This window comes from Nyctereutes procyonoides, unplaced genomic scaffold (genome assembly GCF_905146905.1).
Source record: "Nyctereutes procyonoides isolate TBG_1078 unplaced genomic scaffold, NYPRO_anot_genome, whole genome shotgun sequence".
Taxonomy (NCBI): Eukaryota; Metazoa; Chordata; class Mammalia; order Carnivora; family Canidae; genus Nyctereutes; species Nyctereutes procyonoides.
In genome coordinates this window covers 42,412,616-42,439,538 of record NW_026575052.1, presented here as the reverse complement: position 1 = coordinate 42,439,538, position 26,923 = coordinate 42,412,616, and the positions used below count along the sequence as shown (strand labels likewise).

The 26,923-nt window shown below is 38.8% G+C and overlaps 1 protein-coding gene across 1 annotated transcript in view; it reads left to right on the top strand.

Moving 5' to 3' along the window:
• IL31RA (interleukin 31 receptor A) overlaps positions 1-26,923 on the top strand; it is an 82,432-nt gene that overhangs the window by 10,846 nt on the left and 44,663 nt on the right. Inside the window, exon 2 of the mRNA XM_055331805.1 lies at positions 14,489-14,579. Coding sequence (XP_055187780.1) covers positions 14,522-14,579 — 58 coding nt within the window. The 5' untranslated portion in view covers positions 14,489-14,521. The remainder of the gene's footprint in view (positions 1-14,488; positions 14,580-26,923) is intronic.

The window sequence follows — 26,923 nt, the reverse complement described above, 5'->3', positions numbered from 1 at the left end:
TGCTTCTTGCAGGTATAGAGTTAAGAACTATAGAAAGGGGGTGTGCCTGCATGACACAGTTAAGCATCCATCTCTTGGTTTCCACTCAGGTCATGATCTGAGGATTGTGAGATTGAACCTTACATCAGTCTTGCACTCAGCTCAAAGTCTGCTTAAGGTTCTCTCTCCCTCTCCCCCTGCCCTTCCTATTTGTGCTTTCTCTCTGTCTCTCAAATAAACAAACACATCTTTTTTAAAAAAAGAACTATGGAAAGTATAACTATGCAATTTAGGAATTTATTTTGAAAATCAGAATTTATTAATCTAAAGGAGTGTTAATTCTTCAGGGTGTCAGTTTATAAGATCACCAATGTATTTTAAGAATACTGTAATTGAAAAAGAATACTGTAATTGCTCAAAATTCAGTAATTCCAGCTACCTTTTTGGATATCCACCTCAGTTGGTCTTTCTCAGCTAGAGTTCTGTGAGAGAATTAAGCTAATACCCTGAAGGCATCAATTGTATGTAATATTATATTGTACATCTTGTAAGTGAAGTTCTCTTCTGTCGTCTGGATTGGTACTAATTATTTTCATTCTTTGTGAAGTGAAATAGTCATTTAAATTCTGGTTTGCAGTTCAGATGAAGAGCCTAGATGAGAAAGGCTGCCAGAGATTCTTATAGTTTTAATAGAGTTAATTTGCAGATTACTATGTAATTATCTCTTGTTATAATTATTAAAACAGGAAGAGGGAAGGAGCCAAGAGTTTATTAAAGGAAACAGTAATGGAAACAGAAACCTTCCTTTGATCTGTGCCTGGAACATATTCCTTGATTTTACACTATAGTTATTTTCTCTTGAAATAATAAAGAACCGAAGTCTTCAGATGAGTGCCACAGAAATCTGAGGATGTTTTTTTACCAGTTCTCATTCTTCAGCCATGTAGATCCTGAGTGCCACTTAGTTATCCTTGTCCTCAGCAGGATCTGGCCCCTGGTGTGCTCCTTTCATGAGGTAAATGAGATCCTTAGATCCTTTTCTTAGCAAATGGCTGTTCTATTTTGATGGGGGAAGATTGAGGCTGTCAGGTGGAAAGGACTCCAATCTACAGATACATCCAGTCAAGCCCATTCTTAATTCTGGGAGGACAAATAAATACATGCCCTCACCTCTCCCTTGCATCCTACCAATGTGTCCTCGTCACAATGTTTATTTCAGAATTAAGCTTTTCAGGAGACGTGCTGCTTCCTCACTTCCTGTGCACTCCTCCTGTTGCATCCACCTCCTACTGCCAATACCTCATTGTAGCTGGTTCCAATATGCTTCATAAAGAAAATGGATTTATTTAAAAAAATATATGATGAAAAATTTGGATGATTTTAGTATGAGGTGAAGGTGTAGGTTCCTCATATCACTAAGAAAAGAGAAAATAATAACTTCAGGAAAAAGAAAAAGCTCTAGTAGAAAGTCATTGTCCAAATAGGAGGAATAAATGTGCCATAATTTTGAGGAATAGAGTTTAGGAAAAGGTAATGCAGTTGACTTTGATTCTTGAAATATACTCAATCGAACAAGACCATTTGAGGGACATGGAATTACATTTATTTTTTCTATCTGTGCAAAACACTACTTGATTCTTCTGTGATTACCAATCATATAATCATAATATTGGATTATTTTATTAATGTTTAAGTTTTAGGATCAAGGTAAAGGAAAAGCATGGATGACTTAATTAATGGAAAATTTACAAACTTTGAGAGTATAAAAATATAGTTGAAGATTTTCAGAAGAGTGGGGGAGGAGAGAGGCTGAGGCAAGGCTGGATTAGAACTAGAGCAGCTATAGTTAACAAATATAATGCAAGCCTCGTTTTAAAAAGTAAAAGAAAGTAGTGGCACCTGGGTGGCTAGCTTAGTTGTTTAGGGTCCAACTTTTGATCTCATCTCAGGTCTTGATCTTGGGGTTGTAAGTACAAGCCCCTCATTGGGCTCCATGCTGGGTGTGGAGACTACCAAAAGAAAAAAAAAAGCACAATTATAATATGTTTAACTCAATGCATTTAAGATGTTATTTTAATATTTTAATATATAATCAATAGAAATATTGTTAATAAGAATATTATTTTCTTTTTGTAGTAAGTCTTCGAAATCTGGTGTTTATAGTACACTTCTAGCACATCTCAGTTTGGAATTGCACTTTGTTTGCTTAGCAGCCACCTGTAGCTAGTGGCTACCACGCTGGACCTACCACAGTCCTTGGCACATAGTACATACTAATAGATGTTCAGAGACTGAAAGAATTGAGCAATTGGCATATCAGATATTGAGAACTAATCCAAGGCAGAAGGACCACAAGACCTACCCTGGGGAAGGATGTGAACTGTGGTTAGTAGAGCTGTGTTTGTTTCAGTCTTTGGACCATTTGATATTCTCTCTTTTTCCAACTTCTCCCCTGATGTGAATATTTACTCTGGGGCCTGAAACCATCAACATTGTCTTTGTGAAAGAAAACTTGCTTGCTTTCTTTTCAGTGTGCCTTTTTATTGGTAAAATTTCCCAACTGTTAACCTTTTCTTTCCTAATCAGTTTACACTTTGAAATAGCTCATTTGTTTAGTAACTGCCATTTTATTTCCACCTCCTTCTATTTTCTTAAAACCAAGTTACTGCCAAGCATCCTTGTTATATTGGGGATCATTTGGTTGCAAGGAACAAAAACAGATTGAAATATAACTTAGCAGCATGGTATTGGAATGACATAGCAGGTAGTGTCATGGATATCCACAGGCAGAGAATGCACCAGAATCCCATGTGTTCCACCTAAGCAGCTGGAAGTTGGGTACTGAACTTCCCTCACATGATCTTTCTCCTTTGCTTATCTCTTTTCTTCACTGTCTTCCTAACCTTATTTCTTTTCTTACATGTCTAGAACATATCTGCCAGCACTTACGACCTGAGAGCCTTATTGTCTACCACAATCTAGCTGATTCAGTTTCATATTCTTAGATGAAAGAATTTGATGGGCCAGCCTTCTTGCCCTTGCCTTGGGTTAGAGGAGTATGTTAGTTTCCTTGAGCTATCTAATAAATTACCACAAATATGGTGGCTAAAAATAGGCATTTGTTCTCTCACATTTCTGGAAGTCCAAAATCAAGGTGTTAGCAGGGTTGGTTCCTTCTGGAGGCCCTGAGGGAGAATCTGTACCATGCCTTTTTTGCTTCTGGTGTCTTGGCAGTCTTAGGCTTCCTTGATTTGCAGATGTATCACTTTGATCACTTTGACTCTTTCTAGTCACATAGCTTTCCCCTGTGTCTCTCTGTGTTTTCTGTCTCTTCTAAGGACACTGGTCCTTGGTTTTAGGATCTACCGTAATCCGGGATGATTACATCTAGAGATCTGTATCTTAATTACATCTGCAAAGACCTTTAATCCAAATAAAAGCATATTCTGAGGTTCTGGTTGGATACATCTTCTGGGGGTCCAACAGTCAACCTGCTTCAAGAGGTATAGTGAAGGGATACCAGTACGTCTTCTAGATCTCATCCCAGATGTCAGCAAATATCTATTACACATCTTTGTACCAGAAATGTTTATAATACATCCATGTATTGTATTCCACTAAAAAGTCCCTTTTTTATGGTTAAAGTTAATTTTTCTTAACTTAAACTAATTAACATATAATGTATTATTGGTTTTAGAAGTAGAGGTCAGTGATTCATCAATTTTGTATAACACCCAGTGCTCATTACATCACATGCCCTCCTTAATGTCCATCACCCAGTTACCCCATCCGTCTCCTTTCCAGCAACCCTCAGTTTGTTTTCTATGATTAAGAGTCTCTTGTGGTTTGTCTCCATCTCTGATTTCATCTTGTTTTATTTTTTCCTGTCTTCCCCTATGATCCTCTGTTGTGTTTGTTAAATTCCACATAGAAGTGAGATCGTATGATAATTATCTTTCTCTGATTGACCAAAATCCCTTTTTCTTATTTATTTTCTGGGATCCACTTCCCTTAGCATAGAATTAATGGCTGGCTCCCTTTTGTCATTTTCTTTTTTTTTTTTTTAAGATTTTATTTATTTATTCATGAGAGACACAGAGAGAGAACAACAGAGGCAGAGACACAGGCAGAAGGCTCCATGCAGGGAGCCTGATGTGGGACTCGATCCCGGGACTCCAGGATCATGCCCTGGGCCGAAGGCAGGTGCTAAACTCGCTGAGCCACTTAGCGATCCCCCTTTTTTCATTTTCTGTAGCACTTTATACATGTCTCTTTGGCACCCCTTGCCATATTGGTTTACAGCATTGTGTTTACATGTCTCTTTTCCCAGTTAAATTGTGAACTTTTTCTGAGTGGGGCCTCTTTTCATTTCCACAGTGCCAGCACAGGACCTGATGTCAAATTAAGTTTGTGGAATTTGGGTTGAAATGCTGGAGTGTGTGGATTGAGTCTCTTCTCCAACCTCAGTGTTACTTTATTCAAGCTTAATTAATGATCTGTTCTAGTCACTTATGATATTGTCCTCTGTTGTGGTCTGGTACATGCTCAGATTTGTCCATGTTTTCCTCTTATGTGGCTACCGCATCCTTAAACCCTTGTCATCATACTTCTGCTGCCATAATGTCAATGAGCCTTGCAGATAGATTACTCTCCTGCTTCCATTCACATTAATCTTCATTGTGGCACAGATGTTATTTATGGTAATTATGTTCTGTGAACTCTCTGACAACACTAAATTATTGAGTAAGGAACCGTTCTCTCTGGGGGGGAGGTACACAGTTGAGTTCATGCAAGCCTCTGGTTACAATGATTTCATCAGCTGATCATTATATAATCTTGTTTTATGTGTGTTTTGGCCTAAAGATACCTTATTTAATATGTATAGTTGATACATTAACCTTGAACTTAAAACCGGTAGCCATGTAATTCGTGCCTAAGTGAAGGTCAGTAAATACAGGTATTTTCTTTGTAAGGCACATTACTTCTTCCACTTGGGGACACTAATGAGTGCTTTAGCATTGTTCTTAGGGATCATTTTAAACAACAAAACCAGCAACAAAAATGCAGAAAACATGGCTCTCAGTAGATCATGAAAAGGATATTTGTGTACAAGGATGAGAGCAGAGTGCTCCACCTCAGCTGGAAGTATGTGCATCAGGTGGTTCTGGTGTTTTGCCAGTGCACATATTTGCAAATGACTGTGAAAGCACCTAGAGTATTATTTTTGGGGGTACAGATTAGAGAGTAGTTTTGCAATCACAGAATCCATGAATAACAAGGATAGGTTATGCCCATCTCGTGTCTCAAATTTGTGAGCCATTATGAAATTCCATGACATAATTCTTGTTGGCATAATTCTTCTCTTAGGCATTTTTAGCTTTCAGCTCTCTCATTTTTACCAGCTCAGTTACCACTTGATTCATTTCTCATTTTCCAAAAACTTATTGACATCTTTGATTTCATGTGTAATTGTCTCTGCTCCCATTGGTTTTGTTCTGTGGCTCTATACCTTTCTTATAATTTTTGTGGGTTTTCCTGAGAGAATACAGATAAATGTACATGTTTAATCAATAAATTCTTAACCAGAATTTAATTTCACACACATCTTTAGGCAGATGTGACACATATAATAGGTGTTTATTAAGTACTGGTTGAACAAACTGAAGAAGTGCTATTTTATGCATAAGTTTAGCTATGCTAGATACTTTACAATGGGGTTTTTAATATGTCATAATCTACTAGGTAAGAGACTACCTCTTTTCTTATTTTTGCTAAACTCTTTTATTTAGTGGAACATTGCCTGAGGAAGGTAGGGAATGGGTTTAAAGTAAAACATGAGGTTGGAAAGCATATCATGTTTTAAAACTTCCATTTCTGAGGTGCCTGGGCGGCTGAGTTGATTGGGTGTCTGACTGTTGGTTTCATGATCTCAGGGTCCTGGGATCAAGTCCTATGTTTCCAGCTTGGAGCTCAGAAAGGGTTCTCCTTGTCCCTCCCCCTCCTTTTGCTCCTCCTCCCCACTCACACAGATTCTCTGGCTCTCAAATAAATAAAAATCTAAAGAAAAAATCTTATGTTTTTTTCTCTTTGCATCATAATCTTTTCCTTAGTCTATGTCCTTTATGATTTTGTTCATTGCAAAAGAACGTAGAACTATAGTGCTCATGGGAACCCCAGAGATCATGTAACTTAAACTTTCAATTTGTAGGAAACTGCAGATCAGGCTGCCTTGGCTCATTTCTTGGCTCTACTACTAACTTTGGACAAGTTTCTCAATTGTTTGGACCTCAGTTTCCTCCTCTGTAAAATGGGAATAAAAATATTATCAATGTTTTAGGAATGTTGTGAAAATCCAAGGAGGTAAAGTTTTTAGTAGTGTGCCTGACACACCATATGAACTCCACATATTATTAATCATCATTATCATAATAAACTGCTAAATAGGAATCTTAGGTGGCTTAGTTTGGGCTTTAGACATAAAAAAGAATTATAAAGAATTATAAATCTCTTTTCTGAGCTACTATTATTTTCTTCCCTTCATCTCTCTCTTCGTTTAAAGCCAATCACATGATTACATATTTCTCTTTTTCAGTTAAAGATATTCTCAGCATTTCCCCCATTACAGCATTTGTAAGGACTTCCTGAATAGAAAATTTCAAATTTAGTAGTTCCTTTTAATTGTTTATGACACTTTCAGATGGCATTTTTCCTGTAAAGTTGAGTAGTCTCACAGAAGTAGATTTTTTTTTCCAGTTACAATAATGCATCTCATTTCCCAGCATAAATGGGTTAAGTGCCACCCGTCCTAAGTTTTGCTTAAAAGCAAAGAGAAAGCTCCCAGACAACCAGAGAGGAAATACATATCTCTATGTAGATAAATTCCAAATTCCCTCTCTGTCCTGACTTGTGCTGTAGGGAACAGAGCACCTTTGATGGGGATCCTTTGAACCAGCAGGACATCTGGACACCACAGGGAGGTGAGTGCCATACTCCTTTAGAGAAGTTTGATAAACCCTTGCAAATTAGGCCTCTTCTTCAATTATGTGAGGGTCTTTTACTCCTTAATGAAATTATGGGTCAGAACCCACCATAAGAATTACTCCTTAGACTGGTTTTTGATAATTATGGGAATATGACCCCCTTTTAAATTGCTGGGGTAAGGCTGGGAAGTCATGGGGATCAAAGGTCAGGGGCTGGTGGAAATATATGCATATATATAATGGATTTGTCTTTCTGGAAACTCTAGGCTAGAGAAAATTAGGAGCTTCAGAGGAAGATCCTTTTGTGTATTGGTGTTTCGTGGCAGGAGATCTGAGGGACAGAAAATCATTAATAGCTACTGTTTGATTTTTGTGGAAAGAGTCTAGGCTTTGGGATAAGACAGTCATAGGTTAGAATCCCAGCTATGCCATAAATGGTTTTTGGACTGGTTGTATAATATCACTGAGCCTCAACTTCCATATCTGTGAAGTGGAGTTAATAATACCAAGTCCACAGGGATTTTTAGAAGGGCAGGATATGGGGTGCCAGGGTGGCTCAGTCAGGTAAATGTCTGCCTGGAACTCAGGTCAGGATCCCAGGGTTCTGGGCTCAAACCTGTTGCTCCCACTCTTTCTGCCCCTCCCTCCTGTTTGTACATGCTCTCAAATAAATAAAAATCTATTTTTTTTAAAGGCAAGGTACCATTTTTTGTAATGCGTCAGTGCTTTGTAGACTCTCACTATCACATCACAATTCTGATTTTGCCTATCTTGATGCTGGCATCTCAAAATGTTCTTTGTGTAAAGGCATCCTGCACCTCAAGTGCGTTTATAGACTGTGGTTTTTTTGACAGCTTTTTCCCCCACATTTATATATAATTACATATAACATTATATCAGTTTTAGGTGTACAAGATAATGATTTGATACTTGAAAATATTGTGAAATAATCACCACAACAAGTCTAGTTAACGTTCACTACCACGCATTGTTAAGGAATGTGGGGGTACTGAATGAGGCTGGACAGCTCCCTGTTTGCTTCCTCTCTCCCATTGGTAGAGTTCACAGATTCTTAATTAAACTTATGGCCAGAGTTCTGTACTTAGAATTTATTTCTTCTTTGCCCATCCTTTAATAACCCAATTCCATAGTATGCACAGGTCCTGGCAGAGAATGAGTATCAACATACATTAGTTGAGTGAATGTATGAATAAATGAATGAATGAAAGTAGGACCAGCCCTGGGAAAAATCACATAGTGGTACTTTTTTGTACAAGTATATTCACATGAAACTTTGTATCCAGGATGCAGCCTTGGCTGGGAACTGTTGAAAGGCCAAAGGATTGTGTGTGTGTGTGTGCATGTGCACGCCTTCGGTCAGGAGTGTGATCCTGGAGACCGGGGATCGGGTCCCGAGTTGGGTTCCCTGCGTGGAGCCTGCTTCTCCCTCTGCCTGTGTCTCTGCCTCTCTCTTTCTCTCATGAATAAATGAATAAATAAAATCTTTAAAAAAAACACAGGTTACTTAAGTGGTATCACTATATATTTTCAGAGTCCTTTAGTCCAATGTGGAATATTCATAGTTGTTTGAGATTTCTGGGTCTCCATTAAATGCTGTATTCAAATGAGGTCCCTCTAATGAGAAACTGTATTTCTAGGAAGTGACCTTTTATTGAAGATAGTTGTTCAAAGCTGCTGCATTTAGATGTTAGGGATGATGACCCAGAGAATGCAGGAAATTGTTTGATTTCCTCCAGAACATGGCATAATATTTGTGAATTTCTTGTGGCCCAGGGTCTTGAATACCCCCAGAAATTGCTCAGATTTTGTGAGGCTACTTTACCTCATTTAAGACTGCAAGGAGACTGATGTGGTTTTTTTTTTTTTTTAACACGAATTTTCACAAAGTTACTCTTGTGCCCAAATTCATATATTTGCTTAGAAAAGGTAGCAAAAAAAAAAAAAAAAAAAAAGCAATACATGAATCTGTCTTCACTTAAGTACATACCTTCAAGCAAATTTTAGAAGAAAAGTGGAATTAGGGTCTCCAGAGCTTTAGGAATCTATCTTCATTTTAAGTAGCAATCACGTTCTAATGAGAGTGATGTGTGATACCAATCATGTCCTTCTGGTAAACTGTCCAAGTTCTCTCCAGTTTGCCAATAACTGTGCTAATACACTAGAGCACAAAGTCCCCTGCTACACAGTAGATCCATTCACCACAGGCAGTTAGGGTGCAGCAAACAAAATCACCACCACCTCTCTTACCAGAGCTGAAGCTTCTGATCTGCCCCTTGCATGTTCATGATGACCATTATATTTCATCTTTTGCACACCACAAAGTGCTCTGGGTTTTTGGGAAGCAGGATCACACTGTTGACAGTGGTATCTCCCCTCAGTGCTGCTTGGGATTTAAAGGTATTTGAACATTCTACAGTCTTCATATTTTAGATTTCCTCAGTGCCATCAGATGGCCCACTAATAAAAAGTCCATCTCATGTAAAAGTTGCTTCATTAACAAAGGAGGAATGGCCACAGAATTCCTTCAGGGTTTTCCCAGATTTTAAACCATTAATTCTAATGGTCTTGTCAAAGGAGGCACTAAGGATATGACTGCTTTCTTAAGAAAAGCTTCGACAGGTGACACATTTACGGTGCCCAAAGGGAGTGGGGAGGATTTTTTTGCTTTTTTTAAAGATTTATTTATTTCAGAAAGAAGGGAGCATGGGTGGGAAGAGAGGCAGAGGGAAAGAATCCTCAAGCAGACTTCTTGCTGAGTGTGGACGCCACCCCACCCCTGGCAACTTGGGGCTTTATCTCACACCCTGAAATCATTACCTGAGCCCAAATCAAGAGTCAGTCATTCAACTGACTGAGCTACTAAGGTGCTCTGAGGATAGTCTTCGTGTCCTTGTTCAGGGTCTCTTCCCTTAAATTAATCATCATAGAAGTCTTCACAGAATTATAGCAATGGTGGAAATCTTTGGTTTTGAGTTTTCTTTCATTAAGACTGTGGTTAGGTCTGATGAGTTGCCTTGTTCAGTACAAGGAAATTTCATCATTTCCTCCAGGAGATAGTACGGGATAAACTCTGCCAACTTCTCCCTTCTTTAAATTAATTAATCAATTAATTAATTAATTTATGATAGTCACAGAGAGAGAGGCAGAGACACAGGCAGAGGGAGAAGCAGGCTCCCACCGGGAGCCCGATGTGGGACTCAATCCCGGGTCTCCAGGATTGCGCCCTGGGCCAAAGGCAGGCGCCAAACCGCTGCGCCACCCAGGGATCCCCCAACTTCTCCCTTCTTTAACCATCAATATTTTAAAGTCAGAGGGGACCTGTCCTTTGTGTTCTCAAAGTCTCCTCCCACTTAAGATACAACTAGTTGAGTAGTTTCTTGCAACTAAATGACGATAATGATTTTCCAGATCCACTTGTCTGAGAATATGCCCAGATTTCCTTGGCGGGAGTTTAGAGTAAACTCAAGTTCTTCAACTGTGTTTGACCTCTGAGACCCACTGATTTACACTCACAGATAACTAGATAGGCCTTTGTGCACAGATTTTGCTATTGAACTCCCAATTGAACTTATTTCTAAGTCCCTGGGAGGCACCTCAAATTTGTTCATGTTTACTCCCCATAAACAATCACTTTGTGGTGGTCCTTTGATGTGTGTGGGGAAAGTGGAAAAGACACTGGAAGACAGGCAAGTGGTAGAATGAGGAGTATCATCATTTAGAACCCCTTGTTGACTTTCTATAGTCATTGGCTCATTTCTCTCCTTAGATCCTCTGTGCTCTTTGTTGCACTATTATAATTATAGCACTTACCATGTGGTATTTGCTATTAGTGTCTGTGCTTCTGTCTCTGCAAGTGATCCATGGTTCTCAACTCTTTTTCCTGTTTTCTTAAACCCATTTGGAGGAATATGATATGGACCCATCAGTCATAGTAGCTCAGTCTGGATTTTAGCATCCTCTCCATCCTCTGACTCCCTTTTCCTTGTTAAAAAAACGATTGAACTAGAGTGAAGTTAAGGACAGGATTATCTTTTATTCCACACACCTAATGTGTGGCTAGGACACTGCTGAATGAATAAGAGAATACCTGACGGGGCACCTGGGTGGCTCAGTGGTTGAGCATCTGCCTTTGACTCAGCTTGTGAACCCTGGGTCCTGGGATTGAGTCCTGTGTCAGGCTTCCTCTAAGAAGCCTGCTTCTCCCTCTGCCTATGTCTCTGCCTCTCTCTCTGTGTCTCTCATGAGTAAATTTTTTTTTTTTAAAGGGAATATCTGGGGTCACCAGATGATTCAAAGGAGTGCCAGGGCTAGAACTCAGGCTGTGTCAAGTCCTAGAATACCACTCTCTTCAACTACTGCAATTTTTCTAGTTTTGTCTCTGAGTATGTTTTGGTACTGCTGATTGTTTTGAGGATTTTTTTTATAATAAATTTATTTTTTATTGGTGTTCAATTTACCAACATACAGAATAACACCCAGTGCTCATCCCATCAAGTGCCCCCCTCAGTGCCCATCACCCATTCACCCCCACCCCCCGCCCTCCTCCCCTTCCACCACCCCTAGTTCGTTTCCCAGAGTTAGGAGTCTTTATGTTCTGTCTCCCTTTCTGATATTTCCCACACATTTCTTCTCCCTTCCCTTATATTCCCTTTCACTATTATTTATATTCCCGAAATGAATGAGAACATACAATGTTTGTCCTTCTCCGATTGACTTACTTCACTCAGCATAATACCCTCCAGTTCCATCCACGTCGAAGCAAATGGTGGGTATTTGTCGTTTCTAATGGCTGAGTATATTCCATTGTATACATAAACCACATCTTCTTTATCCATTCATCTTTCGATGGACACCGAGGCCCTTCCACAGTTTGGCTATTGTGGACATTGCTGCTATAAACCTCGGGGTGCAGGTGTCCCAGCATTTCACTGCATCTGTATCTTTGGGGTAAATCCCCAACAGTGCAATTGCTGGGTCGTAGGGCAGGTCTATTTTTAACTCTTTGAGGAACCTCCACACAGTTTTCCAGAGTGGCTGCACCAGTTCACATTCCCACCAATTGTTTTGAGGATTTTTTAATTCACAAATAATATATGAGTATTCTCATTTTATTTTTTATTTTTTATAATATTTATTTATGATAGACATGAGAGAGAGAGAGAGAGAGAGAGAGAGAGAGAGAGAGAGAGAGAGAGGCAGAGACACGGCAGAGGGAGAAGCAGGCTCCATGCCAGGAGTCTGACACGGGACTCAATCCCGGGACTCCAGGATCGCGCCCTGGGCCAAAGGCAGGTGCCAAACCGCTGAGCCACTCAGGGATCCCCGATTAGTCTCATTTTATTATTTTTATTTATTTATTTTTATTTATGATAGGCACACAGTGAGAGAGAGAGGCAGAGACATAGGCAGAGGGAGAAGCAGGCTCCATGCCAGGAGTCTGACGCGGGACTCGATCCCGTGTCTCCAGGATCGCGCCCCGGACCAAAGGCAGGCGCCAAACCGCTGCACCACCCAGAGATCCCCGATTAGTCTCATTTTAAAGGAGAAAGCAGTAATTACCATAAATTTTAAAATGTTTTATTCAACAGTTAATATTGATATGATTTTAAAAACATAAAACCCCATGTCAGAATAACAATTTTAACTTTCACATTCATAATTATTCATTTGTTGATAATTTGAGCACCGTAGTTTTTATAGAGTTTTCATGGTTGGGCGTCTATCCTTTTCCAGAATGCTTTTAGGACCAGTATAAAGGCATGTCTCCTAGCTACAAAATGGAGAAAATTAAGACAATGTTATGAATAATTAGGCACTGACAAATACTATTAGTATTACAACTAATTTTATTTTATTTTATTTTTTTTAATTTTTTATTTATTTATGATAGTCACAGAGAGAGAGAGAGAGAGAGAGAGAGGCAGAGACATAGGCAAAGGGAGAAGCAGGCTCCATGCACTGGGAGCCCGACGTGGGATTCGATCCCGGGTCTCCAGGATCGCGCCCTGGGCCAAAGGCAGGCGCCAAACCACTGCGCCACCCAGGGATCCCTACAACTAATTTTAAAGAACACATTCCTCATTTTAAAAAGTTAAAAATTTCCCTTTGATTTGACTCCTTTAAATCAAAACCATTATTTCCTAAGAGAGTAGCTACCGCTGTTGAGTAACAGGTGGTTACTCTTGCTGTTATGTAACCAGTCTCATACTGTTTCCTGATGGCATTTTTACCATTACAGACTCAAATTCTCATTCTGCTTTATTGCCGTAGGCATTTTCAATTAGTAAGACTTCATTTGGTTTGTATATGAGAAAATTTTATTCTGGTGTTTTTTTCCAGAAATGATGCATATGAATTTTTCTCAAATGGTTTATTTTGTTGAGAACTCTTTCTTTTTCTTTTTTTCCCCTCTAATGATCTGTCAGATGAAATGTGGCATCCTTTATTTCTTCCAAAAAATGAGTTACTGCTTTTCCATTTGCTTCATCCTTAGATTATCCCACCATCTCTCTGTGGGATGAGATGAAGAGTCAGCAAACTTTTTGTTCTAATTAATTCCATTAACAGTATTTTATGTCTATCACGTACCAGTAGGTACTTAAATTCTTAGCTTCAAAGAGGAATAAGAGAAGCTTCACTATTCAGAAGCTCTCTCTACATAGAGAAGCCAACTGGTAACACCATTCTGTGTGGCACATGCAATAGGATATGTTGCAGGGTGAGGGGTTGGTGCACAACTCCATCTCTGGGGTAGGGAGAAGTATAGAGGTTAGCCTTGGGATAAGTCTGGAAGACTGAATTAATTTGCCAAGAATGAGGGGAAAAGGACATTGTAGGCAGAAGGAACCACATGAGCAAAACATGGGGATGTTGAAATACCATGGCACTTTTGGGAGATCAGGAGTCATTCCATTTGGCTGCAGGGCTTAGGGCCTGAGGCAGAGACAAGATGATGGTCTCAGATCTCTACAACTCACAGTACTTTTTTGTTTTTTTGTGGTTTTTTTTGGTGGCTGGTATTCTTTTCAAGTTACAGAGTGGAATGAATTATGGACAAATTAAATATTGAGTGGGGTTGATGAAGTAATTGTGAAGGGTCTATGTGATGATAACTAAAAGTATAAAATAAGAAAAAAAAATAAAGGACTCTTCCTTAAAAACCCCAGAATCTGCTTGTCACTGGAAATAGAGTTGTTTAAAGGAGAGGAGGATCATAGGGGAAGAGAGGAAAAAATAAAACAAGACAGAATCAGGAAGGGAGACAAACCATAAGAGACTTAATCATAGCAAACAAACTGAGGATCACTGGAGGGGAGTGGAGTGGGAATATGGGGTCCCTGGGTGATGGACATTAAGGAGCGCATGTGATGTAATGAACCCTCGGTGTTATATAATAACTGACCTCTATCTCTGAAATAAATAAAACATTATAGTTAATTAATTAAATTTACAACTTAAAAAAATAAAAACAAAAGAGGAAACTAACTTTTGACCAGTGACATTTTCAGTTCTCTTCTCAGCCTTCCTGCATTAACTTGGGGATGATGTGGGCCAAGGCACTATGGATGCTCCTTCTACTCTGCAAACTCAGCCTGGCAGGTAGGTTGACTTTTGCCCTTTTATTGATTATCTGATTTTTATTAACTTCTTTGGACAAGAACTATTCATTTGAGTGCAAAGGGACACCTGGACCATGGGCATAAGTAGATGAGCAACAAGAGGTTTTTGAACTCCCTGAATTTGTGTGGATAGGTGTGTGCATGTTGATGTACACATATCTGTGTGCAAATTTGGCAAGATGGCCTGTCATATTTTCAGAGGATAATATGACCCCCCAAAAGGTTGAGATCCACTGTTTTAGCATGATAGTAAGTTCTTATCTCAATAGTTTTTGTGTTAGGAGGAGTGGTTTCATGTAAAACACACACATAAAAACAAAAATATAATTTTCACAGTATTTTCAATAATTCCCAAGGACATAAAGGGAAATGATGAAATAACACATTTTCACAATGGTCTAACTCAAGACTATGGGCCTAATATCCATAGAGTACATTGTGGATTTAATATCCATTAGTTTGATTGCATCTTATATTAAAAAAGTATTAACAGCAGAGAAGAAAAGTGGGGACTGGGGACTGGGAACATAGAAAAGGCATCATGTCATGTACCAGTTTACACACTGAATGGCTTAAAAGGCAGAAAATTATTTTCTCATAGTTCTGGAGGCTGGAAGTCAAAGTGCCCACAGGTTTGATTTTCTGACACCTCTCTCCTTGGTACATAAGTAGCATTCCTTTCCATGGCTTTTCATATGGTCATCCCTCTGTGTGTCCTAATCTCTTAGGATTTTAAAGAACACCAATCGATTTGGATTAGGGAATACCCTAATGGCCTCATGTTAACTAATATCTCCTTAAAAACCCTATCTCCAAATAGAGTCATTTTCTGAGGTAATGGGGGTTAGGGCCTCAACATATGCATTTGGGTGTATATAATTAAGACTGTAACATTTGGTAATTGAAGGTGACCAAGGGGCAGTAGTGACCCACAGAAAATATCTTCCAGATGTCTCCTCTGGGATGGCCTGCCTTATAGCCACCCCTGGGGTATACCTGTGGTGCTTAGGAGTTTTATAGACACTAAAGGCATGTAGGCCTGTATCTCTCAGTCTCATCTAGCCTCTCCTCACCAGCTTAGAAACCAAAAATTGGCCCCACTTATCCAATTTACAGTTCAAAATATGTGTATCATGGCTTTCATCAACTCACCCTTCCCCTTATCTTTTTCTTCTATCTCTGGCTTCTTCTCTTCTTACTACCTTTTACTTATACCATGTTCTGTGCAATTGGTTCCAGTTTCCTCCTGACTTCCCTTCTAGAATATCTTTCCCTAGGTTTCTGATCAGCCCTGTTCTTCTTCTTTTTCGAGACATTTTTCAAAACACTAACTTGCAACAGTGCATCAGGAGCATATAGGGAAGAAGGGAGATCAAGGATATTTAATTTTGAAAAATATTCTTTTTTCATGTGGGAAATTCTCTGATAAACATGAATATTCTTCTCATCTTTCTTAGAGGAAAGCTAATGAATATTTCCCCTTAGTTCTAGACATAGGAGAAATAGATATTCTTAGAAACATAGGAATATAGTTACAGCTTCTTTTTTGAACATGTTGGGGAAGGATAGATATGCAAAATGGCAAATCTAACCTTCAGATGCCCATTTTTAAAAAATAAAAATTCTGGGGATCCCTGGGTAGCGCAGCGGTTTGGCGCCTGCCTTTGGCCCAGGGCGCGATCCTGGAGACCTGGGATCGAGTCCCACGTCGGGCTCCCGGTGCATGGACCTGCTTCTCCCTCTGCCTGTGTCTCTCTCTCTCTCATGCTCTGTGTCTCTCATAAATAAATAAATAATATTAAAAAAATAAAATAAAAATTCTGGCTTTTTAAAAAAATGTTTTATTTACTTATTCATGAGAGACAGAGAGAGAGAGAGAGAGAGAGAGAGAGAGAGAGAGAGAGAGAGAGGGAGGCAGAGACATAGGCAGAGGGAGAAGCAGGCTCCATGAAGGAAGCCCGACATGGGACTCGATCCCGGGTCTCCAGGATCACACCCTGGGCCAAAGGCGACACTAAACCGCTGAGCCACTCGGGCTGCCCAAAATTCTGTTTTTGAATAGTCTTAGATTGATAGAAAACTTGTGAAGATAGTACAATTTTTGTATACCCCTCAACCAACTACCCCCATTGTTAATACCTTATAATACATTTGCCAAAACTAAGGAAGTGATATTGACACATTATTATAGACTAAATTCCAGACTTTATTTGGATTTCACTAGTTTTTTCATTAATGTTCTCTTTCTGTTCCAGGATTGAATTCAGGGTACTATATTGCATTGCATTGTCACATCTCTCTGATCTCTTGTGGTCTGTGACAGTTTCTTAGTCTTTCCTTACTTCTCATGATCTTAATAAAACTTTTGAGTACTTGCCAGTACTCCTGAGCTTTTATAAAAAGTATAACAGAGGTGAAGTACCCTTTGTGCCCTATCACATGTTTGTAACAGTTTTCAGATGTAGAGTTGATACTCGAATTAAGGATAGTGGATAAGACTTAAAATCAGTACCCTGTATGCCAGTAAGGGGAAAGGGAGGATGATAGAGATGTAGGCTCTGTGAATACTAGTGGTTCCACTACATACATAAAGTAAAAGCTGTTAGGATATGCGGGATCACACCAGGTAACTGGCAAAAATGTAATTGTAAGTAAAGCAAGTATGTTAAAGTAAAGCCTAATATTATTTGTTATGTGGTTCCTTATTCCAGTTCTTCCCATCCCCAAATGGTGATAAAACTAATCTCAAATGGCCTGAGATACATGTGTAGAATTTGAATTCATGAGGACACATGAAGAGAAGAAAGAAAACTACTGATTAAATGAATTATTCTCCCAAGTCTTAGCATCCTGGATTTTTAAAGCAAACTGTCTCTTTTTTCACATTACTCAGGGAAGTCGTTCATGCTGCGAAAATCTCAGTGTTTAAAATGGCAAATTCTATATGTCTATCAGAAGTAGGCAGGAGCCCAGGGTGATTAAGGCTCTACCATCTTAAGACACTATCATCTCAGCATGAATTTACAGAGTGTGCAGGAACAGAAGAAGGAGAAAAAGGAGAATCATACACCAGAACTTAAACGCTCCTCTTATGTCACTGGCCAGAGCAAGTCATATGGCCACACCTAATTTCAAGGAAGCAAGAAAATAAAATCTTGCCATATGTCCAAGAAGGGGAGATATTGATAAGCATTGGAAATACAACTGAACATATATTTTATTTATAACAAATATTTTCTGTAATACCTGGGTAAGGGATCAGAATATTCCCTTGCAAAATATGCCACTTTGACTTGAGGATTATTTTTATATGGAAACAGATGATGAGAATCAACAGATTCAGAAATGAAGGCTACTCCATGAGTTTCCTACCTGTATTTACCTTCCTGTAGTTTACTACCCTTAAAAACCTAAATTTCAGGGATCCCTGGGTGGCTCAGTGGTTTAGCACCTGCCTTCGGCCCATGGTGTGGTCCTGGAGTCCTGGGATCAAGTCCCACATCGGGCTCCCTGCATGGAGCCTACTTCTCCCTTTGCCTGTGTTCTCTGTCTCTCTCTCTTTCCCTCTCTCTGTCTCTCATGAATAAATAAATAAAAATCTTTAAAAAAGACCAAATTCCTTTTCCTTTGTTTTGTCTCTTCTTCACAAATTTATTGTATTTTTGTTAAGATACTATGTGAGCCTGAGATCTAACCACCTCTTTGAGTTACTCTTCATTGACATTTCTCCTGTATGAATTGTGCTTCATGCATTAATAAACTGTTTTTCTTTTTTTAAATCTGTCTTTTGTTAATCTCATCTTTAAGGTTCCAGCTGCAGAACCTAGGAGGGTAGAAGAAATAGGATTTTTTTCTTCTTAAATTCCAATATCTTTATAAGAATATTGCTTTCTGGTGCTTGCTTTGGCAGCACATATACTGAAAAAGAATATTGCTTTCTGGGATGCCTGGGTGGCTCAGTGGTTGGGCGTCTGCCTTTGGCTCTCTCTCTCTCTCTGTGTGTCTCTCATGAATAAATAAATAAAATATTAAAAAAGAATATTGCTTTCTTGTCCTATTCCAAGCAGTAAGGATAAGACAAATGTAGCTTCATTTATAATAAGCTCACGTAGAGTAGAATATCATTCTTTTTTTTAAAGATTTTATTTATTTATTCATGATAGACATAGAGAGAGAGAGAGAGGCAGAGACACAGGCAGAGGGAGAAGCAGGCTCCATGCCAGGAGCCTGACGTGGGACTCGATCCCGAGACTTCAGGATAGCGCCCTGGACCAAAGGCAGGCGCCAAACTGCTGAGCCACCCAGGGATCCCCTAGAATTTCATTCTTAAAACAATTTTTTCCTGATACCCATGGAACCAGATGGTTCTGGTTTTGGGAACCAGATGTTTGACTGAGATGCAGTAAAAAAATGGAGGTTCTAATTGCTAGGATAAACAAGGCAGAAGAGACAGTGATATAGAAGACAAAATGATGGGAAGTAAGGAAGCTGAGAAAAAGAGAGAAAAACAACTAGTGGATCATGAGTGGAGAAATCAGTGATTCCGTAAAGCACAATAATATTCTAATAGGGGTCCCAGAAGATAAGCAAAGATAAGGGAGTGGGGGGCGGGGGGGGAGGTGGGGTCGGGGCAGAAGGTTTATTTGAACAAATTATAGCTGAGAACTTCCCTAATCTGGGGAAGGAAATAGGCATTTAAGTCCACAAGGCACTCAAAATCAATAAAAATGGTCAACACTTTGACATATAGTAATGAAGCTTGCAAATTTCAGAGATAAAAAGCAAATCCTGAAAGCAGCTCCAGGACAAGAGGTCCTTAACCTATAAGGGTAGAAACATAAGGCTGGCAGCAGACCTGTCCACAGAGACCTGGCAGGCCGAAAAAGACTGGCATGATATATTCAAGGTGCTAAATGAGAAAAATATGCAGCCAAGAATCCTTTATTCAGCAAGGCTGTCATTCATAATGGAAGGAGAGATAAAGAGCTTCCAGGACAAACAGAAACTAAAAGAATTTGTGATCACTAAACCATCCCTGCAAGAAATATTAAAGGGGATCATTTGAACAAAGAGCCCAAAAGTCGCAAAGACCAAAAAAGAACAGAGTCAGTCTACAGAAACAGTGGCTTTGCAGGTAATACAATGGCACTAAATTCATATCTTTCAATAATAATTCTGAATGTATATGGGTTAAAAATGCTCCAATCCAAAGCCAGAGTATCATATTGGATTAAAAACAAAACCTATCAATATACTGTCTACAAGAGACTCATTTCAGACACATAGACACCTCCATATTGAAGGTGAGGTAATGGACAATGACTTATCATGCTAATGGTACTTCGGTCTTTTTAAGCATTTGGACTTAAGAGATCACTGTCTTTGTCATGGTTTTTAGCATGCATGCAGTAAAGACAGAAAATCTTTTTAAAAATTTGTTGTATTTTAATTACAATGTAGTTACCATACAGTTATATTAGTTTCAGGTATACTGTATAGTGATTCAACAATTCCATATATCACCCAGTGTTCATCATGACAAGTGCCTTATTTAATCCCCATCACCTATTTCACCCATTCACCCACCCACCTCTCCTCAGGTAATCATTAGTTTATTTTTTAAGAGTCTGCTTTTTGGTTTATCTCTCTCTCTCTCTCTTTGTTCCCTTTGCTCATATGTTTTGTTTCTTGAATTCCACATATGAGTGAAATCATATAGTATTTGTCTTTCTATGACTTATTTTTCTTAGGATTATACTCTATACCTCCATCCATGTTATTACAAATGGCAAGATTATTTTTTATGGCTGAATATTTTATTTATTTATTTATTTATTTATTTATTTATATCACACTTTCTTTATCTATCATTGGACACGAGCTGCTTCATACCTTGGCTATTATAAATAATTCTGCAATAAACATAGGGGTGCATGAATACTTTTGAATTAGTGTTTTGTATTTTTTTGGGTAAATATCAAATAGTGTGATTACTGGATTAGAGGGTACTTCTATTTTTAACTTTTTGAGGAAGCTCCATACTATTTTCCACAGTGGCATTCCTAGTTTGCATTTCCACCAACAACAGTACAAGAAGGCTCCTTTTTCTCTACATCCTCATCAACACTTACTCTTTATTGTTTTTGATTTAGCCATTTTGATAGGTGTGATGATAAGTGATGTTGAACATCTTTTTATGTATTAGTTGACCATCTGGATGCCTTCTTTGGAGAAATGTCTGTTCATGTCTTCTGCCAATTTTTTTTCTGCCAATTTTTTAATTGAATTATTTTCTTTTTGAGTGTTGAATTGTATCAGTTCTTTATATATTTCAGATAAGAACCTTTTATCAGAGATGTCATTTGCAAATATATTATCCCATTCAGTGGATTGTCTTTTGGTTTTGTTGATTGTTTCCTTTGCTGTGCTGAAGCATTTTATTTTGATGAAGTCTCAACAGTTTATTTTTTGCTTTTATTTTCCTTGCTTCAGGAGACCTATCTAGAAAAATATTGCTCAACCAATGTCATAGAAATTACTGCCTGTGCTCTCTTCTAGGATTTTTATGGTTTCAGGTCTCACATTTAGGTCTTCAATCCATTTTGAATTTATTTTTGTGTATGGTGTAAGAAAATGGTCCAGTTTCATTCTTTTGCATGTTGCTGTTTAGTTTTCCCAACACCATTTGTTGAAGAGACTGTCTTTTTCCCATTGGATATTTGTTCCTGCTTTGTTGAAGAATCCCTGACCATATAATTGTGGGTTTATTTCTAAATTTTCTTTTTTTTTTTTAAAAAAAAAAGACTTTATTTAGTTCAGAGAGAGAGAGAGCAACAGTGGAGAGGAGGGTCAGAGGGAGAGGGAAAAGTAGACTCCCCACAGAGCAGGAAGTCCAATATAGGGCTCGATCCCGGGACCCTGAGATCACAACCTGAGCGGAAGGCAAAGCTCAACCAACTGAGCCGTGCAGGTACTCCTATTTTTAAGTTTTCTATTCTTTTCTGATTTATGTGTCTATATTTATGTCAGTACCATACTATTTTGATTACTACAGCTTTGTAGTGTAACTAGAATTCTGGAATTGTGATGCCTCCAGCTTTGCTTTGCTTTTCCAAACAAAATTGCTTTGACTCTTTGAGGTCTTTTGTGGTTCCATACAAATTTTAGGATTGTTTGTTTTGGTTCTATGAAAAATGTTGGTATTTTGATAGGGATTGTATTAAATGTGTAGATTGCTTTGGGTAGGATAGACATTTTAGTGGTATTTTTTCTTCCAGTCTTCCATTTCTTTGTGTCATCTTCAATTTCTTTCATTAATGTTATATAGTTTTCAGAATACAGGTTTTTCACCTCCTTGGTTAAGCTTATTCCTAGGTACTTTATTATTTTTGGTGTAATTATAAATGGGATTGCTTTCTTAATTTCTCTTTCTGTGGCTTCATTATTAGTGTATAGAAATGCAACAGGTTTTTGTACATTGATTCTGTATCCTGAGACTAGTGAATTCATTGATCAATACTAGTAGTTGTTTTGTGTAGTCTTTAGCATTTTCTTTTTTTTTTTTTAAAGATTTTATTTATTTACTCATGAGAGACACAGAAAGAGGCAGAGACACAGGCAGAGGGAGAAGTAGGCTCCATGCGGGGAGACCCATCCTGGGTCTCCAGGATCATGCCCTGGGCTGAAGGCAGGCGCTAAACTGCTGAGCCACCCGGGCTGCCCGCTTTAGCATTTTCTATGTATAGTATCATGTCATCTGCAAATAGTGAAAGTTTTACTTCTTCCTTACCAATTTGGATACCTTATTTCTTTTTATTATCTGTTTTCTGTGGCTAGGATTCCCAGTATTATGTTGAATAAAAGTGGTGAGAGTGGACATCTTTGTCTTGTTCCTGATCGTAGGGGAATGTTCTCAGGTTTTCCCATTGAATAGGATGTTGGCTGTGGGTTTTTCCATATAAGGCCTTGTTATAATGAGGTATGTTCCCTCTATGTCTACTTTGTTGAGAGTTTTTATCATAAATGGGTTATACTTTGTTAAATGGTTTTTCTGCATCTATTGAAATGATCATATGGTTTTTTATCATTTCCCTTTAGATATGATGTGTATCACATTGATTGATTTGAGAATATTCAATCACCCCTGCAATCTTGGGATAAATCCTACTGGATTGTGGTGAACGATTTCTTTTAATGTATCATTGGATTCAATTTGCTGGTATCCCATTGAGGATTTTTACATCTATATTCATCAAAGATATTGGCCTGTAGTTCTCTTTTTTTTGGTGGATTTGTCTGGTTTTGGTATTAGGGTGGTTCTTGCCTCATAGAATGAATTTGGAAATTTACCTTCCTTTTCTATTTTTTGGAATAGTTTGAGAAGAATACATATTAACTCTTGTGTAAATGTTTGTTAGAATTCACCTGTGGAGCCATCTGATTCTGGACTTTTGTTTTCTTGGAGTTTTTTGATTACTAACTCAATTTCCTTTCTAGTAATGAATCCGTTCAGATTTTCTATTTCTTCCTATTTCAGTTTTGATAATTTTATGTTTCTAGGAACTTATCCATTTCTTCTAGGTTGTCCAATTTGTTGGCACATAATTTTTCGTAACATTCTCTTATATTTGTTTGTCTTTCTGTGGTGTGGGTTGTTATTTCTCCTTTTACATTTGTGATTCTGTTGAGCTCTCTCTCTCTTTTTTTTTCTCTCTCTCTCTCTTTCTCTCTCACTCTTTTGATGAGTCTGGCTAGACATTTATCAATTTTATTGACCTTTCTAAAGAACCATCTCCTGGTCATTGATCGGTTGGATTGTTTTTTAGTTCCTTTATCATTTATTTCTGTTCTAATCTTTATTATTTCCTTCCTTCTGCTGGTTTTGGATTTTATTTGTTATTTTTCTAGCTCCTAATTTAGAGGTAAGTTTAGATTGTTTATTTGAGACTTTTTTTGTTTCTTGAAATAGGCCTGTATTGCTGTAAACTTCCCTCTTAGATCCCATTTTTCTATGTCCCAAATATTTGGACTGTTCTGTTTGTAACTGTCTTTTTTTTCTCTTGCCGCTTTTATGATGTTTTTCTTCATCACAACTTTTTTACGATTTTAATTACTATGTGTCTTGTGTGGATCTCCTGCATTGATTTTTTTTGGGGGGGAGTGGGGTGGTTCTCTGTGCCTCTTGGACCTGGATATATGTTTCTTTTCCCAGATTAGGGAATTTTTTCAGCTATTATTTCTTCAGATAAGTTTTTGCCCCCCTTTTTACTCTTTTCTTCCCTGCTATTCCTATAATGCAAGTGTTAATCAGACTTGATGGAGTCACTGAGTTCCGTAAGACTGTTCTCAAATTGCATAATTTTTTTCCCTCTCATTTGCTCAATTTGGTTACTTTCTATTACTCTGTCTACTAGGTCATTAATTCATTCCTCTCTTTCATTTAGCCTTCTATTTATTACATTAAGTGTATTTTTAATTTCATTTATTGTGGTCTTTATCTCTGATTTATTCTTTTTTTAAATCTTTTTGTTAAGTGTCTCACTGATGTCCTCTACTCTTTTCTAAAGTCCAATGAGTATCTTTATGGTCATTACTATAGATTCTCTATCAGGCATATTATGTCTGTTTTGCTTAGGTCTCTTGCTGTGGATTGGTCCAATTCTTTCACTTGGATATATTTCTCTGTTTTCTCATTTTTTGTAATTGTCTGTGTCTTTCTATGTGTAAGGTAAGTCAGTTATAGCTCCTGTTCTTAAAGGTAATGGCCATAAGAAAAAGAGGTCCTAAAGTGCCTTCCAGTGCACCATTCTCTGCTCCCCAGGACCTAGCTCTTTAGGGAGTTTCTCCTGTGGGTATTGCATTTGCCTTGTTGCATTCTTATCTCTTTTTGCATCAGTTTAGTTGTCTGAAGTGGCTCTCTCTGCCTGTTGTGAGTAGTGTTTGGTTCCTGGCAGGTGTAGCCTGCATTTAAACAAAGTACATGCTGGTCTGCCTTCTACTTTAGACCTGGAGCTGCTGCTATTGGTACTGGCCAGCCTAAGCAGATCTGCAAAGGACACTGTCTGAAGGTCTTGGACTTTTAATAAGGTGTGCCTTAGGCTTTTTCAGAGTCTGCCGCCATCAAGACCAAGGCTCTGCAAAAGGCACAGGTTGAGAGATGTAGCACTAGTGAGGTTTATATTGATCTTTTGTGGGAGGAGCTCCACAGTGCTGGGACTGAGGCAAGTGTGACTGGAAAGGGCAGATCCATTGAAGCATGGGGTGGGGGACTTGTTGCAAGCAAGTTAGGTAGGGAGTGTGGGCAAATTACTGGTTCCCATAGGTGGCTATGTGTTTATGCTGGGAGGCAGGGGTGTGAAATGGTGCCTACCAACTCATTTGTTACTGGAGGAGTCTTTCTGAAGTCCCTAACTAATAGGTGCTTCAAGGATGGAGTGTAGCATTCAGAGGAAAGCAGTTTCTCAAGAAACAGCTGGGAGTATTGACACAATATGCAGTCACCAAACTCTCTCTCATTCTTATTTATTATTCCCAGGGGCTACTTTACCCATGTGGACAATGCTCATTTCATAGAACAAATATATGAATAAATATACAAATTCAAAAATCCTAGACTTAAAACAGTGAATGCCATCCATTCTAGAACCATTTATTGCTTGCTGCCTTTTTGTTAGAAGTTAATGCCTCTGACAGAGGTGAAATAAATATAGTGTGAGTTAGGTGTGCAAAGAAAATAAAACATCCTTATAGTCTGTGATCAAACTAATCAATTCCAAAAGTTTCTTCTCCCCTGGAAAGCCAGGCAGAGTTGAGAGGAGGAGGGGAGAGTGGGCAGCACTCTTATTTGTTAACTTGGCTCAGTTTCTTCTGGTTTGTAGTGTCTTTCAGCTAATTTAGTCTCTCTGGTGCAAATGCTCACTTTCCAGAGTTCCTGCCTTTCCCCTGCTCCTCTTTAAGATGGTATCTGGGTATATGATCAGGGTTTATATGACTGCAAAGCGTCTGGTAAGGGATTGTGAATATATGTAAGAAAGTCTTTGTGTTGCCTTCTGGTCTTCTCTGGACTGCCTGCTTTGGTCTCATGCTTCCTCTGCTATCTATTGCAGGACAGGTGGCTTTGTCTAGACTTTGAGTCATCAAATTAGCACCTGTTCCTGAAGCTCATGTCCCATTTGTTTTCCTGTGGTCCTGAAGTCTTCTGTGTGCAGAAGTTTCTTCATCTAAATCCCAGGCCTGGACCAACATCACACATCTATACCCACTCCCCACCCTGAGATACCAGCGACTTCAGGATCTCTGCATACCCTTGCCTGTATAGAGCTGCTGCGTCAGCTTATACTGTGCCATTGCAGTGTTAGGACTTCTGCATTATGCTGGAGTTGAAGCTGAGTGGAGCATAAGTCTTCTTTTATTTATTTTTTTATTTTTTTATTTTTTAAATATTTTATTTATTTATTCATAAGAGACACACAGAGAGAGAGAGAAAGAGAAAGACAGAGACACAGGCAGAGGGAGAAGCAGGCCCCATACAGGGAGCCCGATGTGGGACTCGATCCCGGGGCTCCAAGATCATGCCCTGGGCCGAAGGCAGTGCTAAACCTCTGAGCCACCCAGGGATCCAATAAGGCTTCTTTTAGATTAAAGGCTTGTGACCTGTCCCAGGCTGTGCCTGATGAAGTAGGTCACCAGCCCAGATGATCTTGTTTCACAGATCCATCTGTGTGTTTCTACTGCTCCACCAAGAACACTGACATCTGAGCTCCTTGTTCTACCTTACTTTCACTGTCTCTCCACCCATCCCCATGAGTATTTTACTTGCTAGAAGTGATGGGCTTTTTCCTATTTCTTGTCTTGCGGGGACTTCTTCCTAGATGCACTGAAGCTTTACTTTGATATGAAAAGGTAACCTAAGTTGTCTTCCTCTCCCAAAAATGCCTGCTTCTTAAAATTGGTTTTACTAAAGACTCAAAAAGAAGTTAGTTTCAGTCTCAGAACTGAACATTGCCCTTAGTTTAGATTTGCCTTTGTTCTTAATTATGTATGTGTATATGTCCATGGATGAGTGTGTAGATTAACCCCTTGTCATTTGGTGAAATGTCTGGACCACTTCTCAAAATAATATGTGGGCAGCCTGGGTGGCTCAGCGGTTTAGCACTGTCTTCAGCCCAGGGCCTGATTCTGAAGACCCGGGATTGAGTCCCATGTCAGGCTCCCTGCATGGAGCCTGCTTCTCCCTCTGCCTGTGTCTCTGCCTCTCTCTCTCTCTCTCTCTCTCTCTGTGTGTGTGTGTCTCTCATGAATCAATCAATCAATCAAAATAAAAGA